Raw genomic sequence first — 13,079 nt, forward strand, 5'->3', positions numbered from 1 at the left:
TTAAAATGGCATTTTAATATAATAAATGAATTTCAAACAAAACCTCGTCTACAGTTATGCATTTGCATTATTTGGGTTTGCTTTTATTCTCCACTGCAGACCAGGTGACCTGGTATACCTATCGCCCAAAGACTGCATCCTTCCTACAAATGATGCTTCTGCAAGCGGAAGCAGGTGAGATGTCAATCACACTCTTATTTCTTAAATGACTGTTATTCACTTAATAGGGACCCACGGACACGCAGTATTTCCAGCGCGTGGGGTTACTAGTTGTTGCAGTAGGCCTCTTTAAACACAAGAGGTCGCTATGCTCCTTTGCATCAGCGGTGGTTAAGATTTGCTCCCTTCAAACAAACTCTGAAATTAAGCCAAATCTTTGGATTTCCCACCGGGTCTGATACCTGCTGCCCAGAACCTCTGCTGTTGTGACATCACCGAATTTATTTTTACTTTATTTTTTTCTTGTCCTGGAAGTAAAAGAGCCTCCGCGTCATAGAGACCCAGCTGGAGGTGACAGAAGTGAATAATGCGAAGGTTAAAGCTGATGGAAGCTAAACTGAAAACCAGTTCTCAGCAGGTTTCGTTTGTTTGATGTAAACACTCTTCTTCTCGCCACACATCGTCAGGACAGTTATTTTCCTCGGATCGTACCACAAAGTTTGTCCGTGGGGGGTTCGTTTCGTTTGGCTGTTAGATGTGTGTGTATGTGCACATACATCGAAAAATTCATTTAATCATAACATATAGACTTAAACATTTTTGTGTGTGTTTTGTGTGTTTATTTATGAAAAAGACAGCAGGAGTTGTGTTTTATTGATGAGGTTTAGCACAGCTCCCCCCCGCGCACTAAGCTGGTCGCCCTGGTCTCGTCCTTTTCACTTTTCGACAAAAAACGCTTTGTCTGTTACTTCAATAGCGAGTTAGTTTGGTTCCAGTGCTGAGCTAACTTTGGTCTTTATCTTTGAATTCATTTTAAGAACAGGGTGAGGGAGGGTGTGTTTTTAAAAAAGTGAAATGGAGGAGGCGTAAGTGGAACTTTCTGTGCTGCATCATTGTCGTGGCCTTCAGAGCTCGGGTCTGTGTTTAAGGTTAGCTGGCTAAAGGGGCTAACAGTTAGCTGGAGCCGGCCGGCTGATGCCTCTCTGTGCATCCGAAGCATGTTGATGTGTTCCTGTGAGAAAGTGGATTTTAACATCACGTCCCGCACCGTGGCCCGGCTGGTTTTCGAGGCCGAACAGGATAACAGAAACGGAGGAAACTCGTCCAATGGGAGGTAGGACTTCTACGGACTTTTAAGGCTCTAAAAGTTTGTTGTTCTTGGTTCTTCTTTGCGCCTCGGTGGTCTTTCTTTGCGCTGCGGCTGTTTAACGGGTGGCAGGAGGTCGGAAATCTTTCAAGTGGTTATTTTCTGCACCGCGACGAACCGAGCAGCAGACTTTTGCACAGTTTAAACCGCAGAGCTAGTGCGTCTGACTCGGCTGTAGTCGGTGTGTTTGTTGGTGCAGTCGGAGGAGCTTCGTTTCACGGCGGGGACAGATAAGGCTCGCTCGTGTGTGCACGGGGATCACGGTGGCTGGATTACTCTGGGCAAACAAGTCTGTGCCAAGATTGTTCTTGTTCAAACAGATCACATCAAATACTGTCAGACGTGCCGGGGCCCTAGCCTTGGAAGTTCACGCTTTGAAGGCAAACAATGGACACACACACACACAGGTTATCGTAACACACGGAGTTATCAGAGTTATCGTAGCTTCGCGTTTGCTAATATTATTTTATTCAGTTTGCAGAGTGGATTTCCTCGTTTCACTGTTTGAAAATGTTATGATTATGTTTCATTGGTGTCAGTGTAGCTTTAGTGTTTTTGCTCTAATGCAGAGAGTATTTATGAGGATCATGATTTTAAGAAGTTCACAATAGTTATTACAAAAACATATAAACACACAGCAGTTTTGAAGGCAGGAGTGTTGACCTCCAAAATCTCTATAAACATCTGCACCAAAGCCTCACCAGGTGGGCTGTGATAACAAATTTAACCAAAGACTGAAACTAACACACATTCTGGGTTTTGCACAATGTCGTTTCAGTTTGTAAACACAAGAAACTTTAACAAAAAATGATGCACAAGCAATTACAAAGTGATTCTCTGTTGGAGGACCCGTCTGCACTGTGTTTTCGGATAGTGTTGGCCTTGGCAGTGCCAGCTGGGCCTTGATACCAGCCACAGATTTTCCAAAGTTTGTGTTTGTGTCTCATACTGAAAAGAAGTGTGGGGTTGTTGCTGTTATTTCTGCCCATTTAGTAAACATAATTCTGCTTGAGGTATAAGTCAATTGAACCATATCGGAAAAAAGGTAGTTGAATGTTCCCTGGTGTATAACTTTTCTGACAAAAAAATTCAATTTTTTTTTCTCAATTTACAATCTTAGAAAACTGAAAGTTTACTATGAGTTGAGGCGTCTTTGAGGTATATAGGTGGTAGCTGTTATTAGCTATTTATTTTATGTTTCCACAGGATCCATTGAACAGTTATGGCTGCAGGATATAAAACTCCAGCATCTCTTAATGTTTCAAACCTAAAGCAAATAAAACTGAGCAGGGAGGGGGCATTGCGCTTGAAATCAACCCTTTTAAATCAACAAAGGCTCTTTCGGGGTTTTTGGATCTCTTGTTAATTCACAAATAAAACAACATTTACACCGATCAGTAATGTTTATCGGCTAATTTACCCCTATTTGGCTTGTTTGATCATAAAGGTTGCGTATCTGTTCTGGAGCAGCTGCGTTTTAAAAATTGGTCTCTTGAAGCTTTAATTAGTGGCTGTTATCTGAAAGCCCCAACATTCACCCAGTTTTGGCTATTTCAGAGTTTCTTGAAGGGAGAATTTCTTTAAATGATCCAAAAATAGTCAAACATAAATTAGCTCATTACAGATGAATTCTATTGATCAGTCTTCTGATAATCATTGCTGTCTGACAGAAATGTCTGTAATCAGTTAAACCATCACTTTAACAACTTGTATGTGAGGAAGCAGATTTATGATAGCTGTGGTCAGGTCCAGGCAGGCCAGCGTTTTGAACGCCAGGTTTCTGCTCTTGTTGCTCCTCAGGTGGCTCCTTCCAGACAGTGCTATGTTTTTCTCTGAGGCTCCTTATCTCAGGAAAGTCTGCCTAAACTCAAAAGAGTGAGACTTCTAAGCTGAACACAGAAGTGGGAGGATCGCAGAGCGTTTTAGCCTCTCGTTGCCAGCATATATGTACAGACTGGACAGCGGGAAGTGGATTGGTTGAAGAACTGAAACTGAGACTGCCAACAAGTTTTCTGCTGCGTATTTTTTCTCTGCAAGAAACCCTCAAACCTGTTCACTTGAGAGCTGTTTTGCCTTTTTTACCACTTCAGGAGAAGTTGACCAGCACCTTCAGAAGAAAATCTGTTAAATTCACAGGAAACATGGTGCGTAATCAATAAGTTGCTGTCTGTGGCCGACACGTGGTCGGTTTTAAATGCTCGTCCTTCTTGATGGCCTTGACTGAAAAGCTCAAAAGATGACGATGTCCCCTCCTGCAAGACCAGAGGGCATGACTCTGGCTCAGCCCATCCCCGTCCCAATGCTGACCGTCCTCCCGCCGTCCTCGGACACAGAGTCCTGGTCTTGTTCGCCTAGTCCCAGATCCCTGCACTCCGACCGACCCCGTGGCTCCCACCGTAGTAGGACAAGAACCAAAAGGCGGAAACAGGAAGAGCAAGGCTGTGCTTATAAGCCGCAATGGGGCAAAACTCCACAAATCGTGATACAGTCGTCCACAGAGAGGGGAGCTGTTCAACATCGGAGTCCCTCGCCCTCTTTGGTTACTGAGATGGGGACAGCGAAGCAAGGTCGGGACAGTCCGTCACATGACCTCCTCATACCGCCGTCTCGCTCCTGGTCTCGTAGTCCGTCACCCAGCCGCCGCTCTCGTTGGTCCCTCAGGAGCCTGCTCAGCAGGGACTCTGACGGAGACCGCTGCAGGTTAGTGTGCTGGATTCAGTCAGTGATTTATTTGTTTTTATCTACAGTTTATCTGCTCCTCATGGCACAGGCCAAACTCAAGCTTTTCTTTTTACCTTCAGTGATTCAAGTGAAGGTTCTTTCTTATCTCGCAGCACATAAAGTTCAGGAGGTCAGAACAGAGCGTCCGCACCGTGTTCAGCAGCCTCCTGGGTATTCTGTGCTTACCGCTGTGTAAAAACATCAGCCGATTTGCATTCAGGCCCGCTGAGACGGCGGTGACTCACACGAGCTGTGCAGCCTCTCATCTGTGCACATTTGGTGAGAGATAAAAAGCACATGACGCTCTCAGTCATATTTTTCTCTCTGAAACTACACGAGAGCAGCTATTTTGGATTAGGGTGAAGGTAATTACCTAAAGCTAGTGAGGACAGGATGAAAAGTTTTTCTTTCTTTTTTTATTTGTATGACATATAGCCAAAGTTCGTACAGTTAAGGAGGAGGAAAAAGAGAAGAACTGAGCTGTATATCCAGGGTTTTTCCTTTATATGTAAAAATAGGTGTGGGCCTTCTCGTAAAGCTTATTTGGGTGGCTGTAGCTCAGGTGGCAGAGCAGGTCAGCCACTAATCAGAAGGTCGGTGGTTCGATCCCAGGCTGCATCCTGGCTGCATGCCAAATATCCTTGGGCAAGATACTAACCCCGTGTTTGCCTACTGGTGGTGGTCAGAGGGCCCGGTGGCGCCTGTGTCCGGCAGCCTCGCCTCTGTCAGTGCGCCCCAGGGCAGCTGTGGCTACAATGTAGCTTGCTATCGCCAGTGTGTGAATGTGTGTGTGAATGGGTGGATGACTGAATGTAGTGTAAAGTGCTTTGGGGTCCTATGGACTAGAAAAGCGCTATATAAATGCAGGCCATTTAGTATATGTGATATAATGTGCCACAAACAGGACTTTAATATCACCAACCATTCCCATGTTATTACCGTGTATCCATATAAATGGCCCACCCTGTACTTATCTAAGCAGCACTTTTTCCTCTGAAGAGATGAAGAGATTATGTTCACAAGTAAACCTGAGGATGCGTTATCTTGTGATGGTGGCATTACATTTCGTGTCAGTGAAACTGTTTCGTCAGGGTTTGGAGTCAGTCTCTGCGTGCAGCTGTGCAGCTCATTTCAACATCTGTGCATTAACTCTTTATAACTATTTTTTTGAACAGTAATAAAATATATATATTGCACATCAGGTCATCTTACATATTAAGCCAGCATATTCTGCTTTAGCTCTTTTGCACACATCTGTTTCAATATCCATATTTTTGCCTCTTTTTCTGTCATCATTTATTTATTTGTACTATTTGTATTTTTATTCTATATATTAATCGGGATCTGTGGGTGGACAGCACAAGAATTTCATTGCACAGAGAAATGCCTTTTTCTCTTGTGACGCATGACAATAAACACTTTGAATCTTGAATCTCTAACCTGTCAGAAACCAGCTGCAGCACATTCGACTGAAGCAAGTCGGGTCCGGTGTGCTTCTGCAAAGCTTGATATTACTTAGGCAAGCTCCTTTTTCATGATTCTGTATTTAAATGTTCAATCATAGCTTTAAATATATTTTGATTAAAGAGTTGTCATCTCACCTTTCTACAATTTATTTAAAAAAAAAAAAGCTCAAGGAAAGTTTGTGTTTAAGCTGAAAGTAAATGAAGTTTCCTTTTTTATTCTTTAAGAAAATAACAATTTTGTGTCTCCAGGCAAATAAACATTTCATAACTGCAGGGTTGTTTTTTTTTATTGTTTTTACCTTTACTGCATTACAAAGGATTCTGTGTGTAACAGCGTCTGAACCTCACCTAAAGAAAGCTGTGTCCTGGGTGTGATTGTGCTTTATGTTTTAACATGTTTAGTAGTTTGATTCCACGCAGAAGCTCATTAGTCCACCACTGCTCTCTGCATGTGGCTGCTGTGCTGTGCCTCTGTTCCCGCGGAGTTTCCCACTGGTTGTTTTTCCTCTTCTCTGCGTAAAAACCATAATCAGTGCTGTGGCAATGGCTCTAAGAAAATGCTATAAATGATTGTTCAGAGTTTGAACAGAATTATGCGGGTGGGGGTTAAAGTTCACAGCCTCTTCTTCCTGGAATCTCCCAGAGGAGCAGAAAGGGTCAGATCTGGTTACTCCAGGTTCAAGTAAAATTTAAACCGTTTATAAAGGGATGAGCTTGTTTGGGCAGTGTGATTGATTAAGGATGTATTTGTAATTTAGTTACAGGACAACTTTAAAATGATGAATTATGAGAGGAAATGTACTTTTCACCTTTATAGACCAACAACAATATAGCCTTATGATGCCAAAATAACTGGAGATATGATTCCTGTACCTCGTGACAGAATCTACATAATTCTCTATTTATTTTCCTCCCAATTTCTAATTATATGTACCGTATTTCCCAGACTACAAAGCGCACCTGAATATTAGCCGCACAAGCTAAAATCAGGGGAAAATCCTGTTTTGTACATACATTAGCCGCACCTGACTAAAAGCCGCAGGTGTTTCAATGTTGACTTATCATATGTAAGAGAATATGCACAAAGCGAATTGTCAGGAAAGAGATGGCTGTTTGGAGACACACCCCTTTTATTAATATTTTGAAAAACAAGTTATGGGTACATATTTGCACATGTAGTACATAACAGTAACCTACAGCACACCAGAAAAATAGATTCGGACTACCTTTTAGGCTCAGGTGAAGTGACACGGAGAAGAAAAGTCAGTCATTCACCATCTTTCTCTTCTTCCTGCGCTCTAAAACCACCAAAGTCCTCTTTTCCAATGTCGGAAACGAACAGGCTCAGGATGGCTTCGTCATCCACTCTCCGCTTCTCTCCTTCGTTGTCACTTTCAAAACCAAAGAAATCCTCGTTGTCAGTGTCAGAGTCGAACACCCTCAGAAGGGCCGTGGCGGTGTCCTCCTCTCCATCATGCAGCAGTCCAGCCCTTCAAAATCCGTTGGTGATCGTGGATGTTTTCGCACTTTTCCACGATGTCAGAATCCACCGGTGGAGTTGGGCATAACTTGCTTTTCGCAAGTTTATCGCCGCTCGTCATCCACGCCTCCTGCTGAATGCGTAGCGCTACTTTGAAGTTTGTTTTTCGCGCTACTTCGTACGGCACTACGTTGCCTGGCGGACGGACATGTGACTAACATACCACTCTTGAACCTCGATCCTTCCGCCAGGCAACGTAGTGCCGTACAACAGCGGAACAAACAAAACAAATCGTCTTACGATATCACAAAAATCATGGAAAATCCATAGAAAAGCCGCACCTGACTAAAAGCCGCAGGGTTCAAAGCTTGTGCAAAAAGTAGCGGCTTATAGCCCGACAATTACGGTATTTATTTATAGCTGAAAAGCTTTTATGCGACACATGTCTAAGAAATCCTCCCGTTTTGACTAAAAACTCATTACAACACAACTTCTTTTATTAACATGGGAGTGTTTTTATCTTAGCTTTTCTTTCCTCCCACATACCATACCAGTCATTTGTTTTTGCAGATTACCTGTTAAAATCCTGATTGAGTCCAAGTATGCTATGATGTCAAATTTAAAAAAACAAAAACCTAGAAGCAGTCAGATGGCAGGATCGCAGTGATAAAGCAAAGACTGTACCCTGTATTTAAACATCAACATCACTGCTCCAGATGACCTGAGAGGATGGTGTGACTTTGAGGACAGAACCCGGGTTATGTAAACTGTAAACAAAGAAAATGAGACCACCTCTGAAGGAAAAGCGGAGCTGAGTCAGGCACAAGGACCAGAGGCGGGTTCCTGCACTCTTTATCTGTTCCTCGGAATGATGACATCACCTCCAGCCAATGGGAGCGAGTTCCTGGTCTGATGATGTCATGTGAGCCCAATCAGATGAGGGATGTGTGGATCACTGCAGTGGGCTTCTGAGGGCATGCACATGAACAGCTGTGCCCTTGTCCTCTTCATCAGCGCCTCCTTTTATTGACCTACTTATATTGTTCTGCAGCATATTAATGATTTTTAATGTTCACAGCTGACCCGGCCAGCGAGGATTAGGGAGGGTTTTTTAATGGTGAAAGCAAATGTTTGTGGAGCTTAAATGGAAAAGAAAACATTTGGTTTAAATAATGTTTGGTGAAACTGGGGCTGCACAGGTTTCAGAGTTGTCACAACATTTGCATGTTTCCCACAGATTTGTAGTTTATTCAGGTTGGGATGTGTCTGCAGTGAGTTGTCAAATAGGGCTGCCACGATTAGTCGACTAGTCACGATTACGTCGACTATCAAAATCGTCGACGACTGATTTAATAGTCGACGCGTCGTTTGAAGCTTTGTAAGATCACAAAAGACGCAGGAATAAGTAGCAGGATTTAAGAGTGTAATAACGGACTGAAACAGAAGATGGCAGCACTGCATGTACAAGGATGCCAGCTGCCGTTAAACCCCGAAGAAGAAGAAGTAGCTCCGTCCCAGAATTCATAGCGCAGCCCAGCTCTGTTGTCAACAATGGCGGCAGCTAGTTAGTTTTTATATTACTCTTATTATTCTTTCCGGGTCACAAAATAAACGTTTAACATGTTTTCAGGCGAGAATGTAGCTGTGTAAACCTCAAATATCGGCTCAGTTTAGCAGGACACCGCATATTTTCAAAAGCGCTCCGACGTTTTCGGAGACGTCTGTTACCCACTAGCTCGATAGCTAGCCGGGGGCTAGGCTAACTAGAGCCGTGAGAACACCGGACTCCCAGCAGATCGTTTTCAAACCCACTGCCGTCACTTAGCTTAAAATGTTATTGTTTGGCTTTTTTTTAGTATTTTATTTGTTCCTGAGTAAATCGGTTTGGCTGAGATTAAAGTTATAGTTTTTACACAGCTGAATAAACGTCAAGCAGACAGCTGATTATCAGAAGTGTGAGATGCTCGAGAGTTTACTCCGGTGTCCTGTTATATTTTAGATAGCAAGGAGTTTATTAAACTTCACCGAAACAATCTGCAAACTTCATTAAACTTTAATAAACTATCATCTTGTCTTTATTTTTAATTAGCACAGACCTGAAACACTTAAAGCTGTAAGCTAATGATAGTTATATAAGAGCAGATGCTGCTGGTGCAATAAGCTGTACGCTGTATGTCCAATGGATGATGATGTGATTAGTCGACTAATCGCAAAAATAATCGGTGACTAGTCGACTATCAAAATAATCGTTTGTGGCAGCCCTATTGTCAAATATCACGTTGAATTATCAAATCAGATTGATAATGGAGCACCATGATGTGAACTGACACTGAGGAAAAACAGCAGCATGACTGAGAACAGTTTTCTTGGACTAAACTGTGACTCAGCTGTTCGAGATGTAAGATTTAATAATAGAATAGAATCATAAATGTAAATTAAATAAATTTAAAATATGAAATATCTGAAATAATACATATAATGTCTAATAATAATAACACAAAAGATGCTCTATATTATGAAGTGGACCCTTCAGTAATACAACAGAAAAAAACCCAACAATCATATGACCCGCTGTGACCAAGCACTTTGGCAACAGTGGGAAGGAAAAACTCCCTTTTAACAGGAAGAACCCTCCGGCAGAACCAGGCTCAGGGAGGGGCGGGTCTGATGGACCACCACTTTAAAGCTGTTCTTGTCTTCTGGTGTTGTTTTGCAGAGGACACAGTCTGAGGTTTGTTGTGTCAATGTTTTATGTGTAGAGTAATCAGTACAAGAGTGCACTCCATCAGTTTCATTTCATGGTGTAGGTTAAAGTTCAGCAGCTCTGTTTCCTCTTCGTACAAGTGCGTACATGCTCGTTCTAAGAGAGGAGTCATATACTAACATGATGTTCAGCCCTATAATGTGAGCATAATCACTCGCTGTATGGTATTAACTGATAATAACACGTGACTCATGTTAGTCACCGCATGAGTGCAGCTCTTCTGGATCACACTGCGTATATTCATTTGTTGCTGGTTTTAGGAATTGTTTTAGAGTTACTCACTTTTACTGGGCAGGACCTCATGTCAACTTTAACCAGCATTAGTAGTAATCAGTGAGGCTGCTGACTGACATTTGGAATAAAACAATACATGTGTGGTGTCTTTGAGCAAGAGGAAACTTTGCTTCTGTAATTGACATCGTATTTATTTAAACAGGAAAGGGGAGCAGAACTCATTCATAAGCAATGCTGCTTCAGTGCTGATGATTTATATATCGGACTGTGTCGTCATATGAAGTAATAACTGTCATTGTTCTAATATTTTTCCATGCAAATGTATTAGAAATGTTTCCTTTAATGTTTTTTTTTTAATGACATGTCAGAATCTTTTATTTGCTCTATGCTAATTTCCCACCATGAGGCATAGTGGGCTTCATCTTTTAGACCCAGAAGCCATGTCTGTGTTTTATTCGGTCTGTGTTGTTAACTACTAGCATGCCTGCCGTTTTGCCATTAGCGTAGCTTTAGCCACTATCAAGCTTCCTCCCCATTTGCGTTGATGGGTTGGGCTTCTTGTTTCCTTAGAAACAGACATTTAAAGACCTGCATGTTGAATCCATAATTCTAGATTTGCCCTGAATGTCAGCTGCATGGAGGGCTTAATGTATATAGGTTAAGTGCTCTGTGAATGTGGTTTGTAGTCTAAGGTGCTGTGAGTCAGTAAGAAGAGCAGTATGAAAATGCCAGTCTTCTTGCAGCTTGACTGAAAGGCTTTTATCCATAGCTGTAGCCTCATTATAACTGTATGTGGCTGCAGTATAGCGGGGGAAATACTGCATGCATGTCAGTGAAATGAAGTCATGCACAATCATGGTGCTAATACTTCAGCAGAGATGATTGTGATGTTTACCTGTTACTATACCTTCACTGCATGAAACAAAGGAAATAACATCACTGATGGGGAGAAAAATGCTGACTACTGGCCCTGATAATCGCACTGTCACTGCTTTAACCTGGAGTTGTTAATTAGCTTTTGCAGTTGTATTCTTTGGTTTGTGTTACAGCATGTACCCTCACAGGCTCTGAGGTTTAAAGTAAGCAGCTCTTTGTTTGGCTGCTCTTTTACGGTGCATTCATCTGGCCTTACACATTACCCGCTTGGTGCATGAGACTCTGACATGAGTATGAGCCATCTGTGGGTGAACCTCAGAAAAGCAGATTACACACAGGGAGACAGAATAGTGGAAATGTGGGCCTAGCTCAGGCCAGTGTGGATTATGATGTGGACTGTAATCCAGAGGGATGGACAGAGAGCCTGAGGGTTAAAGGATTGGGTGGGCTCTGGACTTTGGCCAGGTGGACTCACTACAGGCAGACGTGGCCTCTGTACTGTCAAAGCTAGCCACATTGGAGTCGTGTTTGTAGCTTTACAAGATGCTATACTTGAACACATTAATAGGTAATGACCCACAAACTAACAAACCTTGAGGTTAGCTCCAAAAGTGACCATCCCCATGGACTCATGTGTGAAAATACAGTACAGCCTACTACAGAGCAAAGCAGTTTTTCTCTTTGTGGATAGTTTCCCTCCTCATAACTGGACACAAGGTGAGTTATTAACCTGCACAAAGTCAGCGCGCCTGTTTTGCTGAGTGAGATCCTAGGGCTTTAGCAGGCTGTGACTTGGTACTAATTTGCAGATATATTTGCTCATGTGATGCACGCGTGCACTTTATGGATGGCGCTTGTTAGCAAAGCTTGTTAATATGAGCTGAAATCAGAATATTTAATCTGTGTTCTATATGCAGAACAAAGGCCTTATTACAGATTTTTTAAAAATTGATTTATAAATGTGTATTAACTTAAATGTTAAATCATTTATATTTTAAAATCTGCAAAACAATAAATTGCAACGTAATTGGGTATAAAGTACAGTATTTGAATCGAACATAAAGTAGAGTAGAAGTAGAACCTAGTCGTATTTTAGTGGGGATCATGCGACACACCCCTGGATATCCATCATGGATGCTTGTAGAAGTCAATAATTCACCTGAGTTAGTAAATGTTCAAACTTAACGAGCTGCTGACTGTGAGGAACCACTTCGTCCTCATCGAGATGAAGCATGATTTTCACCCTTTTCATTGTAAAGAGGTGCTCAGAGGGGGTTATATCATGACACCGATCCTCCCACCACTGCCTTTGGACTCAAGTGCTGTTAAACTTAAGACTCCCATTGGATGAGAGCTCTGATAGGGCTCGTAGTGGAATTAAGCAAATACTTTACCAAACTACGACTTTTAATACACTTTTACTTGAAGTATCCTCACATACTTGTCTATTTGCATGTTTCTTTATACTTGTACTTCACTATATTCTGCATTTATTCTGAATAAGTTTTATTGATTCTTTTTAAGATTTTAATTCAGACAAATCCAGTTAAGTTGAAGTTCGTTTCTTTGGTTTTTCTCCCTTTCGCTGATATCCTCTGTAATACTTGACCAGCTTTGTTGTGTATTTACTGCTGATTCCTGTGGGGCCCCATGCCTTGTCCTTGCCCCGTGTGCCACCCTCCACCCTGAAACGCCCCTGCCCACTTCATTAAGGTAGAAACGGCTCAGTCGGACTTTTCATCCTTGTCGATGCCATCAGTTGAGCGGTTTACAAAAAAAAATACACACGGAGCCTCCTCCCTCCCTCCTTCTCTCACTCCCTTACTCCTCCTCCTGCTCTTCCTTCCCCCACCTTCCCCCACCCTCCCCCTATAGTTGCAAAAGGATTACGGATGGACGCAGACACGGCAGCCCGTTACCGGGTCTTGCAGTCGGCATAGGGAGTAGCGGTGTGTGTCCGGTACCGGCGAGGTGCAGGGGCGTCGGCCCCGGTGGGAAATTAATTCGGATTTATTGAAGGAAACGCGGCAGAAGAAAAACCCTGATAGCGGCCGTGCTTCATCTGCACACTCCGAGCAGGAACACCGGTGCCATATTCCTGCTGCGAGGGTTTGTGACCATCAGCTGGACCACAAACGCCTCATGACATGTTCGAGTAAGTGGCATAAAGGAGGGAGGATGGCTGCTGTGCAATGCTCCGCTTTACGTACCCACACAGGTCGCATCCTGCAG

General features: G+C 42.7%; 1 protein-coding gene across 4 annotated transcripts in view; it reads left to right on the plus strand.

The window, feature by feature from the left end:
* The first annotated feature begins 877 nt into the window (after positions 1-877).
* Positions 878-13,079, plus strand: part of gramd1a (GRAM domain containing 1A) — a 41,436-nt gene continuing 29,234 nt past the window's right edge. Inside the window, exon 1 of one of the 4 annotated variants that reach the window (XM_080308576.1) lies at positions 878-1,273. In XM_080308576.1, the coding sequence (XP_080164702.1) occupies positions 1,158-1,273 (116 nt within the window). In that variant the 5' untranslated portion in view covers positions 878-1,157. Of the gene's footprint in view, positions 1,274-3,449; positions 4,007-12,713; positions 13,003-13,079 lie in introns of those variants that run through there. The other 3 variants (XM_080308574.1, XM_080308575.1, XM_080308577.1) reach the window with 3 other exon arrangements.

Source organism: Astatotilapia calliptera, chromosome 11, assembly GCF_964374335.1.
Source record: "Astatotilapia calliptera chromosome 11, fAstCal68.1, whole genome shotgun sequence".
NCBI lineage: Eukaryota > Metazoa > Chordata > Actinopteri > Cichliformes > Cichlidae > Astatotilapia > Astatotilapia calliptera.